This window comes from Bombina bombina, chromosome 4, assembly GCF_027579735.1.
Source record: "Bombina bombina isolate aBomBom1 chromosome 4, aBomBom1.pri, whole genome shotgun sequence".
Classification (NCBI taxonomy): Eukaryota; Metazoa; Chordata; class Amphibia; order Anura; family Bombinatoridae; genus Bombina; species Bombina bombina.
Window position 1 is genome coordinate 482,652,066 of NC_069502.1, and position 18,765 is coordinate 482,670,830.

An 18,765-nucleotide genomic window follows, 5' to 3' on the forward strand; every position below is an offset into this window, starting at 1 on the left:
CTGGGGTCGACCATAGGAAACAATTTTTTAAATATGGGGGGAGGGACGAAAGGAATACCGGGCCTTTCCCATTCTTTATTAACAATGTCCGCCACCCGCTTGGGTATAGGAAAAGCTTCTGGGAGCCCCGGCACCTCTAGGAACTTGTCCATTTTACATAGTTTCTCTGGGATGACCAAATTTTCACAATCATCCAGAGTGGATAATACCTCCTTAAGCAAAATGCGGAGATGTTCCAATTTAAATTTAAAAGTAATCACATCAGATTCAGCCTGCTGAGAAATGTTCCCTAAATCAGTAATTTCTCCCTCAGACAAAACCTCCCTGGCTCCCTCAGATTGGGTTAGGGGCCCTTCAGAGATATTAATATCAGCGTCGTCATGCTCTTCAGTAACTAAAACAGAGCATCCACGCTTACGCTGACAAGGGTTCATTTTGGCTAAAATGTTTTTGACAGAATTATCCATTACAGCCGTTAATTGTTGCATAGTAAGGAGTATTGGCGCGCTAGATGTACTAGGGGCCTCCTGAGTGGGCAAGACTCGTGTAGACGAAGGAGGAAATGATGCAGTACCATGCTTACTCCCCTCACTTGAGGAATCATCTTGGGCATCATTGTCATTATCACATAAATCACATTTATTTAAATGAATAGGAATTCTGGCTTCCCCACATTCAGAACACAGTCTATCTGGTAGTTCAGACATGTTAAACAGGCATAAACTTGATAAGAAAGTACAAAAAACGTTTTGAAATAAAACCGTTACTGTCACTTTAAATTTTAAACTGAACACACTTTATTACTGCAATTGCGAAAAAACATGAAGGAATTGTTCAAAATTCACCAAACTTTCACCACAGTGTCTTAAAGCCTTGAAAATATTGCACACCAATTTTGGACGCTTTAACCCTTAAAATAACGGAACCGGAGCCGTTTTAAGCTTTAACCCCTTTACAGTCCCTGGTATCTGCTTTGCTGAGACCCAACCAAACCCAAGGGGAATACGATACCAAATGATGCCTTCAGAAGTCTTTTATCAGTATCAGAGCTCCTCTCACATGCGACTGCATGCCATGCCTCTCAAAAACAAGTGCGCAACACCGGCGCGAAAATGAGACTCTGCCTATGCTTTGGGAAAGCCCCTAAAGAATAAGGTGTCTAAAACAGTGCCTGCCGATATAATTATATCAAAATACCCAGAATAAATGATTCCTCAAGGCTAAATAAGTGTTAATATCAATCGATTTAGCCCAAAAAATGTCTACAGTCTAAATAAGCCCTTGTGAAGCCCTTATTTACAATCGTAATAAACATGGCTTACCGGATCCCATAGGGAAAATGACAGCTTCCAGCATTACATCGTCTTGTTAGAATGTGTCATACCTCAAGCAGCAAAGGACTGCAAACTGTTCCCCCAACTGAAGTTAATGCTCTCAACAGTCCTGTGTGGAACAGCCATGGATTTTAGTTACGGTTGCTAAAATCATTTTCCTCATACAAACAGAATTCTTCATCTCTTTTCTGTTTCTGAGTAAATAGTACGTACCAGCACTATTTGAAAATAACAAACTCTTGATTGAATAATGAAAAACTACAGTTAAACACTAAAAAACTCTAAGCCATCTCCGTGGAGATGTTGCCTGTACAACGGCAAAGAGAATGACTGGGGTAGGCGGAGCCTAGGAGGGATCATGTGACCAGCTTTGCTGGGCTCTTTGCCATTTCCTGTTGGGGAAGAGAATATCCCACAAGTAAGGATGACGCCGTGGACCGGACACACCTATGTTGGAGAAATCTTCATCTCTTTTCTGTTTCAGAGTAAATAGTACATACCAGCACTATTTTAAAATAACAAACTCTTGATTGAATAATAAAAACTACAGTTAAACACCAAAAAACTCTAAGCCATCTCCGTGGAGATGTTGCCTGTACAACGGCAAAGAGAATGACTGGGGAAGGCGGAGCCTAGGAGGGATCATGTGACCAGCTTTGCTGGGCTCTTTGCCATTTCCTGTTGGGGAAGAGAATATCCCACAAGTAAGGATGACGCCGTGGACCGGACACACCTATGTTGGAGAAATTAAACTTTTATGATTCAGATGGGGCATGCAATTTTAATCAACTTTCCAATTCACTTTTACCATCAAAATTCTGGAGTACACTGTCCCTTTAAACTCGGGCAGACCACAAAATGTGTGGCATAGTTCCACCACCTCCCTCTGCAACCCCTCCAGCACTTAATGCTTGAGGAGGAATAACATCTTGGTCACTTTTTATAAAATGAAGCATACTTAGATAGAAAGGTAAAAAATGAAATGTGCATGGGTACATTTCAAGTTGAAATATAAAGCTTTTTTTCATTATACTTTCATCAGCAAAAATGCTTCTAGTAAAAGTTATTACTGCTTTTCTGCGGCTTACGCACATATTCTATGAGGGCCCGTGCACCAGTATTCAAACACCATGCATGCTCAGAGAGCTGGGGGTGGTGTGCATTGCTTTTGAAGACATCATTTGTGTCATACAAGCTACCGCTGTCTCTCTGAGGTGTAGTGTTTGAATACTGGTGCATAGGTCTTCACAGGATATGTGCGTATGTCACTGAAAAACAGTAATAACTTACTAGAAGCATTTTTTAAAAAGTGTATATATATATATATTTATTTTTTTAGAGACCTTATGCTTTTAAGCTCGACAGACATTTATCTCCCTATGCCCGTTCTGGATGTTAAGGAGAAACACGTACATTACCATATATTCCATTTGTATTTTATTTTCTAAAATCAGCAGGCTCTTGATATTGGAGACAATATGCAAGCTAACTTCTGAAACCAATACACGTATTTCTAATTCATGCATTATATGATGTCAGCCATACAGTTATACAACTGACCTGGCTAGCGGTTGGCCTCTTTTTAGGATCCCATTGCAGCATGTCTCTCATGATCTGGATCCCATCACTGCTAGCATTGGGAATTAAGGTCTTCAGATTATTTGGTACACATTGGGGCCATCGAAAGCTGATTGCACTGGCAAGCTGGTAGCCCTCGGGCCAATCAGTCTGAAAAGGAAAATGGAAATAAATTACCACTATTTCCATATCTTGACTCTTTTTCAGGGACACAAAAGAAACTAAAGTGCATAAACCCTACATGTTTGGGTGGCAATGCGATTCCAGCTTCTTGCTGTAACCCATCTGTTAAACATCAATAAAGAAAGAGGGGGAAAGCTTGGTGAAGGCTACTTAGAAACAGGAGTCAATACTTGGAAATGTGAATAAATATGATTTAATCTGTGCTTATCTTGGCTCACTGTAGTAGCAAGCAGTACAAAGGTTGGTACAAAGTGAAAAACAGCAGATGCAAATTTCTAATCACAATGAAAACAGGCAAGTTTTATCCAGAAGCTTATAAGGAATAGAGAACTTTTCTTTCAAATTGATCCTCTGTGGAAGGTAAAAACATCCAATTTATTGTGTTTTAGAAATGGGTGAGGAAAACTTCAAACTGCTCTTTATCTGTGTGAACCGACCAAGAAGTGTAATCTGTCCTTTTAGAATTAAGTATAATTTTGTTTGGTCCTTTTTAAAAAGGAGCAACCCTATGTTGATAAGTGCTGCTGCAGTGAGCCAAGATACATCAGAATGTCCCTTTTTGTTATTGCTTGAATATTATGTTTGGCCACAGAATAGTTAACAAATTACTTAAAAATACAAATGACCCCCAAAGTTTTTTTTCTTCAAAGCATTATATTACAAAACATGACAAAAAAACAACCAATGGGTCCACATGATAGCCGGTATACAGTGCTTATGTTTTTTTATCATGACGATAATTTCAAAAATTTGCTTGCAAGCAGTAATAAAATTTTAGTGTGCGTTAAAATTTACTACACACTGCTTACTTGTAGAAATCATGTTAAAATCTGAATCACAACTAAAGTAAGGAGTGCAAAAAGTGCTAATTTAGAAGTTATCTGCATGAATACAGTATAGGTTGTACTAAAGCACAGGAGAAAGATGCTGTGCACAGCCTAGGGCAGTGAGGGTGAGCCCAAACTGCAACACAAAAGCAACTTATTTATCTCAAAAAGTGCCAACACTGCGATTAAACCAGAATATCGGATTTTTTTTTTAAATTTTTAAAGGGACAGTCAAGTAAAAAAAACCTTTCATGATTTAAATAGGGCATGTAATTTTAAACAACTTTCCAATTTATTTTTATTACCAATTTTGCTTTGTTCTCTTGGTATTCTTAGTTGAAAGCTAAATCTAGGAGGTTCATAAGCTAATTTCTTAAACCTTGAAGGCCACCTCTAATCTGAAAGCATTTTGACAGTTTTTCACCACTAGAGAGCGTTAGTTCATGTGTTTCATATAGATAACATTGAGCTCAGGCACGTGAAACTCCTAGGAGCAAGCACTGATGGGCTAAAAATGCAAGTCTGTCAAAAGAACTGAAATAAGGGGACAGTTTGCAGAGCCATAGACACAAGGTAATCACAGAGGTAAAAACGTAATTTATGCTTACCTGATAAATTCCTTTCTTCTGTTGTGTGATCAGTCCACGGGTCATCATTACTTCTGGGATATAACTCCTCCCCAACAGGAAATGCAAGAGGATTCACCCAGCAGAGCTGCATATAGCTCCTCCCCTCTACGTCAGTCCCAGTCATTCGACCAAGAATCAACGAGAAAGGAGTAACCAAGGGTGAAGTGGTGACTGGAGTATAATTTTAAAAAATATTTACCTGCCTTAAAAACAGGGCGGGCCGTGGACTGATCACACAACAGAAGAAAGGAATTTATCAGGTAAGCATAAATTACGTTTTCTTCTGTTATGTGTGATCAGTCCACGGGTCATCATTACTTCTGGGATACCAATACCAAAGCAAAAGTACACGGATGACGGGAGGGATAGGCAGGCTCATTATACAGAAGGAACCACTGCCTGAAGAACCTTTCTCCCAAAAATAGCCTCCGAAGAAGCAAAAGTATCAAATTTGTAAAATTTGGAAAAAGTATGAAGCGAAGACCAAGTTGCAGCCTTGCAAATCTGTTCAACAGAGGCCTCATTCTTAAAGGCCCAAGTGGAAGCCACAGCTCTAGTGGAGTGGGCTGTAATTCTTTCAGGAGGCTGCTGTCCAGCAGTCTCATAGGCTAAACGTATTATGCTACGAAGCCAAAAAGAGAGAGAGGTAGCAGAAGCTTTTTGACCTCTCCTCTGTCCAGAATAAACGACAAACAGGGAAGAAGTTTGACGAAAATCTTTAGTTGCCTGCAAGTAGAACTTGAGGGCACGAACTACATCCAGATTGTGTAGAAGACGTTCCTTCTTTGAAGAAGGATTTGGACACAAGGATGGAACAACAATCTCTTGATTGATATTCCTGTTAGTAACTACCTTAGGTAAGAACCCAGGTTTAGTACGCAGAACTACCTTGTCTGAGTGAAAAATCAGATAAGGAGAATCACAATGTAATGCTGATAACTCAGAGACTCTTCGAGCCGAGGAAATAGCCATTAAAAACAGAACTTTCCAAGATAACAATTTTATATCAATGGAATGAAGGGGTTCAAACGGAACACCCTGTAAAACGTTAAGAACTAAGTTTAAACTCCATGGTGGAGCAACAGCTTTAAACACAGGCTTGATCCTAGCTAAAGCCTGACAAAAGGCCTGGACGTCTGGATTTTCTGACAGACGCCTGTGTAACAAGATGGACAGAGCTGAAATCTGTCCCTTTAATGAACTAGCCGATAAACCCTTTTCTAAGCCTTCTTGTAGAAAGGACAAGATCCTAGAGATCCTAACCTTACTCCAGGAGTAACGTTTGGATTCACACCAGTATAGGTATTTACGCCATATTTTATGGTAAATCTTTCTGGTAACAGGCTTCCTAGCCTGTATCAGGGTATCAATAACCGACTCAGAAAAACCACGTTTTGATAAAATCAAGCGTTCAATTTCCAAGCAGTCAGCTTCAGAGAAGTTAGATTTTGATGTTTGAACGGACCCTGTATCAGAAGGTCCTGTCTTAGAGGTAGAGACCAAGGCGGACAGGATGACATGTCCACTAGATCTGCATACCAAGTCCTGCGTGGCCATGCAGGTGCTATTAGAATCACTGATGCTCTCTCCTGTTTGATTTTGGCAATCAATCGAGGAAGCAGCGGGAAGGGTGGAAACACATAAGCCATCCCGAAGTTCCAAGGTGCTGTCAAAGCATCTATCAGAACCGCTCCCGGATCCCTGGATCTGGACCCGTAGTGAGGAAGCTTGGCGTTCTGGCGAGACGCCATGAGATCTATCTGTGGTTTGCCCCAACGTCGAAGTATTTGGGCAAAGACCTCCGGATGAAGTTCCCACTCCCCCGGATGAAAAGTCTGGCGACTCAAGAAATCCGCCTCCCAGTTCTCCACTCCCGGGATGTGGATTGCTGACAGGTGGCAAGAGTGAGACTCTGCCCATCGAATTATCTTTGATACTTCCATCATTGCTAGGGAGCTTTTTGTCCCTCCCTGATGGTTGATGTAAGCTACAGTCGTGATATTGTCCGACTGAAACCTGATGAACCCCCGAGTTGTTAATTGGGGCCAAGCCAGAAGGGCATTGAGAACTGCTCTCAATTCCAGAATGTTTATTGGAAGGAGACTCTCCTCCTGATTCCATAATCCCTGAGCCTTCAGAGAATTCCAGACAGCGCCCCAACCTAGTAGGCTGGCGTCTGTTGTTACAATTGTCCAGTCTGGCCTGCTGAATGGCATCCCCCTGGACAGGTGTGGCCGATGAAGCCACCATAGAAGAGAATTTCTGGTCTCTTGATTCAGATTCAGAGTAGGGGACAAATCTGAGTAATCCCCATTCCACTGACTTAGCATGCATAATTGCAGCGGTCTGAGGTGTAGGCGTGCAAAAGGTACTATGTCCATTGCCGCTACCATTAAGCCGATCACCTCCATGCATTGAGCTACTGACGGGTGTTGAATGGAATGAAGGACACGGCATGCATCTTGAAGCTTTGTTAACCTGTCCTCTGTCAGGTAAATCTTCATTTCTACAGAATCTATAAGAGTCCCCAAGAATGGAACTCTTGTGAGAGGAAAAAGAGAACTCTTCTTTTCGTTCACTTTCCATCCATGCGACCTTAGAAATGCCAGAACTAACTCTGTATGAGACTTGGCAGTTTGAAAGCTTGAAGCTTGTATTAGAATGTCGTCTAGGTACGGAGCTACCGAAATCCCTCGCGGTCTTAGTACCGCCAGGAGGGTACCTAGAATCTTTGTGAAGATTCTTGGGGCCGTAGCCAATCCGAATGGAAGAGCTACAAACTGGTAGTGCCTGTCTAGGAAGGCAAACCGTAGATACCGGTGATGATCTTTGTGGATCGGTATGTGAAGGTAAGCGTCTTTTAAATCCACTGTGGTCATGTACTGACCCTTTTGGATCATGGGCAAGATTGTCCGAATAGTTTCCATTTTGAACGATGGAACTCTTAGGAATTTGTTTAGAATCTTTAAATCTAAGATTGGTCTGAAAGTTCCCTCTTTTTTGGGAACCACAAACAGGTTTGAGTAGAACCCTTGTCCTTGTTCCGACCGCGGAACCGGATGAATCACTCCCATTAATAACAGATCTTGTACACAGCGTAGAAACGCTTCTTTCTTTATCTGGTTTGTTGACAATCTTGACAGATGAAATCTCCCTCTTGGGGGAGATAATTTGAAGTCTAGAAGGTATCCCTGAGATATGATCTCTAGCGCCCAGGGATCCTGAACATCTCTTGCCCAGGCCTGGGCGAAGAGAGAAAGTCTGCCCCCCACTAGATCCGGTCCCGGATCGGGGGCTCTCGGTTCATGCTGTCTTTGGGGCAGCAGCAGGTTTCCTGGCCTGTTTGCCCTTGTTCCAGGACTGGTTGGGCTTCCAGCCTTGCCTGTAACGAGCAACAGCTCCTTCCTGTTTTGGTGCAGTGGAGGTTGATGCTGCTCCTGTTTTGAAATTCCGAAAGGGACGAAAATTAGACTGTCTAGCCTTAGCTTTGGCTTTGTCTTGAGGTAGGGCGTGGCCCTTACCTCCTGTAATGTCAGCGATAATTTCTTTCAAACCGGGCCCAAATAAGGACTGCCCCTTGAAAGGTATATTAAGTAATTTGGACTTAGAAGTAACATCAGCTGACCAGGATTTTAGCCACAGTGCCCTACGTGCCTGTATGGTGAATCCTGAGTTCTTAGCCGTAAGTTTGGTTAAATGTACTACGGCCTCCGAAATGAATGAATTAGCTAGTTTAAGGACTCTAAGCCTGTCCATAATGTCGTCTAGCGTAGATGAACTAAGGTTCTCTTCCAGAGACTCAATCCAAAATGCTGCCGCAGCCGTAATCGGCGCGATACATGCAAGGGGTTGCAAAATAAAACCTTGTTGAACAAACATTTTCTTAAGGTAACCCTCTAATTTTTTATCCATTGGATCTGAAAAGGCACAGCTATCCTCCACCGGGATAGTGGTACGCTTAGCTAGAGTAGAAACTGCTCCCTCCACCTTAGGGACCGTTTGCCATAAGTCCCGAGTGGTGGCGTCTATTGGAAACATCTTTCTAAATATTGGAGGGGGTGAGAACGGCACACCGGGTCTATCCCACTCCTTAGTAACAATTTCAGTTAATCTCTTAGGTATAGGAAAAACGTCAGTACTCGCCGGTACCGCAAAGTATTTATCCAACCTACATAGTTTCTCTGGTATTGCAACGGTGTTACAATCATTGAGAGCTGCTAAGACCTCCCCTAGTAATACACGGAGGTTCTCCAATTTAAATTTAAAATTTGAAATATCTGAATCCAATCTGTTTGGATCAGAACCGTCACCCACAGAATGAAGCTCTCCGTCCTCATGCTCTGCAAGCTGTGACGCAGTATCAGACATGGCCCTAGTATTGTCAGCGCACTCTGTTCTCACCCCAGAGTGATCACGCTTGCCTCTTAGTTCTGGTAATTTAGACAAAACTTCAGTCATAACAGTAGCCATATCTTGTAATGTTATCTGTAATGGCCGCCCAGATGTACTAGGCGCCATAATATCACGCACCTCCCGGGCGGGAGATGCAGGTACTGCCGCGTGAGGCGAGTTAGTCGGCATAACTCTCCCCTCGCAGATTGGTGAAATTTGTTCACATTGTACAGATTGACTTTTATTTAAAGTAGCATCAATACAGTTAGTACATAAATTTCTATTGGGCTCCACCTTGGCATTGGAACAAATGACACAGATATCTTCCTCTGAGTCAGACATGTTTAACACACTAGCAATAACTTGCAACCTGGTTATAATCTTTTTTAGCAAAAACGTACTGTGCCTCAAAGAGGTACTTAAACGATTAAATGACAGTTGAGATAATGAACTGAGAAACAGTTATAGCATCAACTTAAAACAACACAACTTTTAGCAAAGGTTTTGTTCCCATTAGTAAAATAACATAACTAAATTTGACATAAAAATTATTGAGTAACGTCTTTATCCACAGTCAATATAAAAAATTCTCACAGCTCTGCTGAGAGAATGTACCTCCCTTCAAGAAGTTTGAAGACCCCTGAGATCTGTCAGAGATGAACCGGATCATGCAGGAAAAATAATAATAGCTGACTGGAAATTGTTGATGCGTAGCAAAGAGCGCCAAAAACGGCCCCTCCCTCTCACACAGCAGTGAAGAGAAACGAAACTGTCACAATTCAAAACAAACTACTGCCAAGTGGAAAATAAAGCCCAAACATTTATTTACTCAGTACCTCAGCAATGTAAACGATTCTACATTCCAGCAAAAACGTTTAACATGATATAATACTTATTAAAAAGATTAGTGACCTTTAACAGAGTAGTTCCGGTGAAGTACCATTCCCAGAATACTGAAGTGTATACATACATGTCATTATAACGGTATAGCAGGATTTTCTCATCAATTCCATTCAGAAAATAAAAACTGCTACATACCTCAATGCAGATTCATCTGCCCCTGTCCCCTGATCTGAAGCTTTTACCTCCCTCAGATGGCCGAGAACAGTAATATGATCTTAACTACTCCGGTTAAAATCATAGTAAAAACTCTGGTAGATTCTTCCTCAAAGTCTGCCAGAGAAGTAATAACACGCTCCGGTGCTATTATAAAATAACAAACTTTTGATTGAAGTCATAAAAACTAAGTATAATCACCATAGTCCTCTCACACATCCTATCTAGTCGTTGGGTGCAAGAGAATGACTGGGACTGACGTAGAGGGGAGGAGCTATATGCAGCTCTGCTGGGTGAATCCTCTTGCATTTCCTGTTGGGGAGGAGTTATATCCCAGAAGTAATGATGACCCGTGGACTGATCACACATAACAGAAGAAAAGTATATTATTATAACAGTGTTGGTTATGCAAAATTGGGGAATGGGTAATAAAGAGATTATCTACCTTTTTGAACAACACAAATTCTGGTGTTTACTGTCCCTTTAAGTAACACACTTCATTAAACTATAGGTGCTGTAACTCCTAGCCATATCCAACTGAAGCTTGAAGTGTAAAGTGAAATAAGCCCCGTAGAAAGTATAACACATTTGTAATCATCATGGTACAATAAATAAATAATGTGATTTCAGAAACTATGTGCCCTTTTGTATAAAATCAAGCATTTTATGTATATATTATTTGTATGGGTCCCATGATTTTATCCAGTAGAATTTGTCACAAGCATTTTAATGATCAGTTTGGATTTTTGCCTCACTAACCAGTGGCATTTGTTAGTGGGGTCATACGAAATAAGTATCAGTAGAATAAAAAATAAAATAACAAATAAAGCATTAGCTCACTGCACAGTATGATGGATATTATGCAGAACAATATACTCAGTGGCAGCGTTTACATTAGAGTCATGTAAACATGTTGTTTCCAACTTCTTTGGCCCCTTATTTCCCTAAAACAACTGCGCAGGGCCCTTAATCTAAATGCAAGAACACACATACGAGGATTAATGTCATCTCACTCTGGGAGCATATGAGGCGGAACATCATCTCTAGAAGCTGTAGTTTCTACTAAGCAGCATCCCGCCTGTGGTTAAATCTGCTATAAGTTGCAGCGGGCTGCTTAGTAATAGAAACTACAGCTTCCAGAGATGATGTTCCTTCTCATATGCCCATGCTAAAAAGCAGATAATGGGCCCTGCATGGCCCTTTAGAAGAGTAAGGGACCAATGTAAGGAACTCAGACTCTCACTACAAAGCTTTATTACACTGCTCACTAAAAATACAGGCAGCAGTGCTTCTCTGGCAGTCGGGGCACAGAGGCCCCCCAGATCCACCGGGTCTCTGGCACCAGCAATGCCAGTCACCCCATGATGTCGGTCCTGGGATTGTGTGCAACCTGTGGCACGTGTGCCATAGGTTCACCAACACTGGCCTAGGATTATGGTCTTAAAGGAACATTAAAGTCAAAATTGAACTTTCATGATTCAGATAGGGCACACAATTTTAAACAACTTTCCAATTTACTTCCATTATCTAAATGTGCACATCACAATCTTTTTATATGCACACTTTGAGGCACCAGTTCCTATTGAGCATCTGCAACATTTCACAGAATATACATATATGTACTTTGTGATTGGGTGAAGGATGTCACATGATCCAGGTAGAAGGAAATTGTGGAGGGGGGGATCTACTGCTCATTTGAAATTCAAACAAAGTGCTTTTGCATTGTCTTTTTATTATGCATTTGCCGATTATGTATGTCTACTATATTTAATGGTCCATTAAAAGGGACAGGAGATAAATGAGAGAGAAAAAGAGAGCACACAATCCCAACATAAAACACCACCCCTAAGTCACCTGACCTACAATATTTTACACAACTAAATTTGCATACTATTATTTGGATTTATTTAAGTAAATATACCCACACATCTGAAGGCCAACTGCATATCCCAGTAATTTGTGGCTATATAGCTTTACTGAAAAAAATAAAGTTGCGTAAATACACATAAGTTGTTAGTCAGTCTACTGGTCAGGGTGGGTGGAACTCAACCACACCCCAAGCAATATTTCATTAATAAAAAAAATAAAAACGGTGAAAGAATGACGGTTTGTGAAAAGCATTTTCACCTTTCTGAATATATTTATGACACGTAGGCTAGCATGTGCACATCAGCTTGGGTCATTATGTGAACCTGTATGTATCTGTGTGACTATGAACATTCACATGCCCTTACACAAGTAGGGAATCCTATATTAAAAGTACAGTTTAATGTTAATTCAAGTCTACACATTAGAAGGTTAAAGTGACTTCATGACCAACCTCATATGTCTTTTGCTAACGGACAAGAGGAGGTTGGAATATGTAAGCTTTCTGGAAAAAATAAGATTGTTTTGCCAATATTAGAAATAAAAGGGACAAATGAAATGCTTTACATGGCCAGCAGAATGCAATGTATATTACTTGAACAAATCTTCATAGAGAACATTTAAAGCGTTGGAAAATCCTAGCGTTTCAAAGATGCTAGGATTTACCATCACTAAAAATAAATAGGACTTTCAGTCATCACTTAATAAAATAAGTGTGCTAAATTTACCCTTCCTGTGCTGCAGCCTCCTCTCTAAACTCAGCGGCATCCGGCCAACCCACAGCGCATCACTATGTTACGGGTAAAGTAAGAAATCCTTACCCGAGTAAAACGGACATTACCTAATCGGTTGTGGGTAAAGCCTGATGTACTGTAATTCCCCCATCAACACTATTTCATTTGCCTCCGCCTGGGGGGTTCAAGGAAGGTGCCCCGCCAATCCTCTGGCATCAACCCCAAATGAACCTTGGAAAATGAGGTTTACAAGGGGGGACTTCGCAAAAAAAATAAAAATGGGGGAATTACAGTGCATGCTATATACAGACATATATATATATATATACACACACACACACCCTATTGGGTCAAGGGGTTAAATGTGGACACCTGACCATCACACCTATATGAGCTTGTTGGACATTTAATTCTGAAACCATGGGCATCTTTTGAAGTTATAACAGGCATCACTCTTCTGGGATGGCTTTCCGCAAGATTTTGGAGTTGGAAATGTGTTCCAATTCAGCCAAAAGAGCACTTGTGAGGTAACGCTCTGGTGCTGGACGAGAAGGTGTAGTTGGCAATTGGTGTTCCAATTCCAATTCAATTGCGTTCTTCCACACCAAATTTGGCAAACCATGTCTTCATGGACCTTGCTTTGTGTGCAGGGTCATGATGAAACTGGAAATGGCCTTCCACAAAACTGTTGCCACAAGGTTGGAAGCACCCAGTTGCCTAAAATGTATTTGTATCTTGTAGCATTAAGAGGACCCTTTACTGGACCAAAGAGGGGCCTAGCCCAAACTTTACAGTAGGTGGAATGCATTTTGGTAGATAGCATTCTCTTGGCATCCAGCACACTCAGATTCTTCTATAAAGACTTCCAAATAGTGGAGTCTGATGCAACACTCCAGAGAACACTTTTCCACTGCTCCAGTGTTTAGTGGCAGCATGCATAACACCACTCCAGATAACGCTTGGCATTGGGCATGACAATGTGAGGCTTGTGTACAGCTGCTTGTCCATTGAAACCCATTATATGAAGCTCCAGCTACACAGTTCATGTGCTGATGTCGCTTCCAAAAGGCAGCTGGAAATGACTAGTGAGTGATGCAAAAGACTATTTTTATGCTATGTGCACTTCAGCACTCGGCAGCCCTGCTCTTTGAGTTTATGTGATCTACCACTTCATGGCTGGGCTGTTGTTGGCACTTGCACTTCACAGTTGACCATGACATATCTAGAATGGCAGAAATTTCATGAACTGACTTGGCAAAGGTGAAGCCTATGAGTGCCACATTTAAAATGTCACTGAGCTCTTGAGCACGACCCACTGTACTTGCAGTGTGTCTATGGAGATGTCAAGGCTATGCGAGGATGAGGGCAGTGTCTGGAACTCAGTATGCAGGAATGGAAAACCAAAACAAAGAAAGTCTTTCTTGAATAAACTTTACTAAAGAAATATAATGCAGAAACAGGTAAAACAAATTGAGGTCAATATTGAACCAGATAAGTTTTTACAACGAAAACTTCAAGCACAAGTCTCTCAGCAAGTAAAGAACCTGGAGGGTACTGTTGGTGATGAATGTCCATGAACAAGAGGGTGTATATATATATATATATATATATATACGCACAAAGTCTCTCAGCAAGCACAGAACCCAGTGGGTACTGTTGGTGAGGTATGTTGTGAAATGTCCAGGAACAAGAGAGCATATATAATTAAGCACAAGTCTCTCAACAAGCACAAAACCCAGCGGGTACTGTTGGCGAGGAATGTCCAGGAACAAGAGTGCATGTATAAGTAAACACAAGTCTGTCAGCAAGCACAGAACCCAGCGGGTACTGTTGGTGAGGTAAGTTGTGAAATGTCCAGGAACAAGAGAGTATATATAATTAAGCACAAGTCTCTCAACAAGCACAGAACCCAGCGGGTACTGTTGGTGAGGTAAGTTGTGAAATGTCCAGGAACAAGAGAGTATATATAATTAAGCACAAGTCTCTCAACAAGCACAGAACCCAGCGGGTACTGTTGGCGAGGAATGTCCAGGAACAAGAGGGTATGTATAAGTAAACATAAGTCTCTCAGCAAGCACAGAACCCAGCGGGTACTATTGGTGAGGTAAGTTGTGAAATGTCCAGGAACAAGAGAGTATATATAATTAAGCACAAATCTCTCAACAAGCACAGAACCCAGTGGGTACTGCTGTTGGTGAGGAATGTCCAGGAACAAGAGGGCATGTATAAGTAAGCACAAGTCTCTCAGCAAGCACAGCAGATGTCTTTGGTCTCAGCAGTAGTATAAGCATACACAAGTATCACAGCAGAGGTCTTTGGTCACAGCAGTAGTATAAGCATACACCAGTTTAACGGCAGAGTTCTTTGGTCTCAGCAGTAGTATAAGCATACATAAGTATCATAGCAGAGGTCTTTGGTCTCAGTGGCAGGATAAGCATACACAAGTATCACGGCAGAGGTCTCTGGTCTCAGCAGTAGTATACGCATACCCAAGTATAACAGCAGAGGTCTCTGGTATCAGCAGCAGGATAAGCATACCCAAGTATCAGCAGAGGAGCAGGAACAAGTAAAAAGGACCTTCCAAGGCAATAACTCAGTATATATATAGTGAGGTCCTGAGTAGCCTTTTATAGGAACTCACACACCTGTACCCTCCAGGTGGGAGTTCCTTTTTTTTTTTTTTTTTTTTTTTTAATTTTGTTTATTTATATCCAACACAATTATACAACAGAAGTAAAAGAGAAAAAAATGGAAAACATAACCAAAGAAAAGACAGCAGTAAATAGTTTATAGCCACTCTTTACAAAGTTACTTTTAGACACTTAGATAATATGTGTATTCACACTTAGTTCATAAGTTGTTATAATTCTCTTCGCTTCTTAACCATGCAATGTGTTGGGGGTTTCACATTTTTATACTCAGAAAGAAAAAGAAAAAGAGAAAAAAAAAAACCCACGAAAAATCGTACCCCCAAAACACTTCCTCCTGCCACGCACACTGCAAACAAACTTCCATATAATTAGTATTGAGCCGGTTATAGCTCCGGGAATTCATTATTAACTAAAGCCAGGTCTAGTTTCTGTACCTCGAAAAGGCAAGATTAATAGCAATTGAATTTATTTAGGGAAGCTACTGATTACATTCCTCCATTTAATCAAAAAGTGTTTAATTTGTGCCTCAGAATTTATTGAGGTGTCCATCTGTTCCATTATGAGTTGGTTTTTAAGTTTATATCTAAATTCTGTCAGATTAGGAGCTTTAAACGATTTCCAATATTTAAGAATCAATAGCCTACCTGTCATTATTACCGTATTTAAATGTAATGTATTTTTATGTAGGCCTTCTTTGTGGGTATCTATAAAAAAAAAATGTGTTCTTCTTTTAATTGGAACTGGATATTATTAATTTTGTTCATCCAGAAATTAATCTTGTTCCAAAATTTCCTAACCTTAGGACAGTCCCAGAAGTAATGTTTTAGGTCTGCTTTAAACCGTCTGCATTTAGGACAAGAAGTGCCTAGACTATCCCATAGTGCTTTCATACGAGGTGTAATATATGCATGGTTATTAATTTTCGTGTGTGATTCTCTCCAAGCAATGGCGAGTGTTGATGCATCTGCACGCCTATAGCTTTTGTAAATAGTATCAACCGAGACCTTCCACCATTCTGCTATTGTTTTAACATTATCCGACCCTTTCCGTTTCATGACTATTTTGTATAATCTGGTTATATTATATTTCCCTGCTTTAAAAAGAGTTAATGCAGGATCCAACATTTCTGAAATTGGGACCTCCTGCAGATCCAGTAGAAGGGTCTGTAGGAAATGCCGAATCTGAAAGAAGGGAAAGAAGTCTTTATTAGAGATTCCGTATTCTTGTATTAGATCTTGCATTGATCGGCAATCTCCAGTAGCACTATCTCTTAACTGATCTAAGTATATTAAGCCCTTTTGTGCCCAATTATTAAATATTTTTTAATTTAGAGCTGGCATAAAATTTGGGTTGCCTGCTATAGTCAAGAATTTAGAGTATTTGTAAGAACTATTTAGATTTTTTAATAATTTGTGCCAGGCCTGAATTACATTATAAATAACAGGCATCTGCTTAATTTTAGTTGGGCATTTATCAGGGTTACAATGTAACAGTGCCTTCAGGGAGTATGGCTGCACAAGGGTTTCTTCTGTTACTAGGTCTACGTAGTAGTTTGGACCTGTTAGCCAGTCCAGTGCTATTTTGGAAATACAAACCAGATTATAAATCTATATCTGGGAGTGCTAACCCCCCATCAAGTCTGGATAGTACTAATTTATTATATGCAATAGCTTTTCTTCCCCCCCCCCCAAAAAAAAATAAATTGTGTAATTAACTGTTTAATTATTTTTATATCTGTTTGTTTTATTACAATTGGGAGGTTTTGCATCAGGTATAAAAGTTTGGGGAAAGTCACCATTTTAAACAGGTTAATTTTGCCAGATAACGTAAGGTGAAATTGAGCACAGTTTTCTAGGTCGCGTTTAATTTTGTTGAGGATTGGACTAAAATGTAAGTCGTACCACTCCTTACTATCCATATACAATGTTATCCCTAGATATACAAAAGTAGATTTCGCTTCCTTAAAGTGGTATGTCTGAACCGAGTCTTTATGTTTTTTTAGCCAAAAAATTTCTGACTTTAGCATATTAACTTTATACCCTGAGAAATCACTAAATTCTTGTAGGATCTGTATTAGTAACGGGACGTTTCTGCCTGTATTGGCTATCAAGACTAATAGATCGTCAGCATAGAGTAATGTAGAGATTCTCCTCTTCCATATTTTGATCCCCTCTTTCTTTTCTTATGTATATTACTAAAGGTTCAAGCGTCAAGTTAAAAAGGTAGGTGGAGAGTGGGCAACCCTGTCTAGAGCCTTTAAGAAGAGGGAAGTTAATAGTGGGGGAGTTGTTAATCAAGATAGAGGAGTTGGAAGATTTGTAGATTGATTTGATAAAACTTAGGAAGGTACCTGCGACTCCAAACCTGGGAAGAGTTGAAAACAAGTGGTCCCAGGAGATGGAGTCGAAGGCCTTCTCAGCATCGATTGATATTATTGCAGCGTCAGGGGATTTTGGTGAACCGTTCCTCTCTAAGAAACATTTATTTAAGATCAATTGCAGTCTCCTGAGGTTACATGTAGCATTCCGACCTGGCATAAAGCCAACCTGGTCTTTGTGTATAAGCGGACCTATTATTAGCTTGAGCCTTTCAGCAAGAATACTAAAATGTTATAATCACTGTTTAACAGTGATATCAGCCTGTATGAGCTTATCTGTTCCGGGTCTTTATCTTTTTTTAATATCAGGACTATTTGTGAGGCTGTAAAATATCTAGAAGAAGGTTTTGCATCAGAATAGTAACTATTGAAGAGAACTAGTGTCTGTACTATATCCTCTGACAGGATTTTATAGAGTTCTATAGGAATCTGATCCGGACCGGCGGCTTTATTCAATGTTGCTTTCTTTATAGCCTTAGTTACCTTGTTAGAGGTAATTGGAGCATTTAAGGCCTCTTGTTGATCTGTATCCAGTTTTGGGGTTTGAATATTTTGCTAAAATTTATGTTTGGATACCAAATCTGTTTTATCTTTGCAATAAAGCTCTTGGAAGTATTCTAGGACAAAACTATTAATTTCGTTAGGTTTAACAATTCTGCCTGATGAGGTTTGAGAGCCTCAATCGTGACTTTCTTTTTTTTAGATTTAATAAGGCCGGCCAGGTACTTCCCAGCTTTCCCACCATGTCTATAATAGAATGACCGAGTTCTAGTTCTTGTGCTGACCTTTGCGTTAAAAAGGTTTCTCTTTCCTTTTTACACTGTTGGTAGATCTTCCAGAATTTTGGGGAGGGATCACTAACATATGTATTGTAGGCGTTTCGTAATTGATTAGCTAGTTGTGTATCCTTCCTTGTCATTATCTTTTTTTGAACAATTAAATAGGCCTTAATCTCCCCTCTAATCACGGCTTTAAAGAATTCCCACAAGGTTTCTGGCTGGATAGATGGAGAGAAACTTATTTAAAAAAATTAATTCCATTTTATTCTCAACCATGCTTTGAATTTAACATTCTCTGACAGATATCTTGGGAAAAACAGCCTGTTATTAATGCCACCTAGTGTATTCCTTAAAATGAT

At 40.3% G+C, this 18,765-nt stretch overlaps 1 protein-coding gene across 1 annotated transcript in view; it reads right to left on the bottom strand.

The window, feature by feature from the left end:
* The window catches only part of CILK1 (ciliogenesis associated kinase 1), a 249,510-nt gene that overhangs the window by 131,585 nt on the left and 99,160 nt on the right, over positions 1-18,765 (bottom strand). Inside the window, exon 8 of the mRNA XM_053710380.1 lies at positions 2,895-3,062. Coding sequence (XP_053566355.1) covers positions 2,895-3,062 — 168 coding nt within the window. The remainder of the gene's footprint in view (positions 1-2,894; positions 3,063-18,765) is intronic.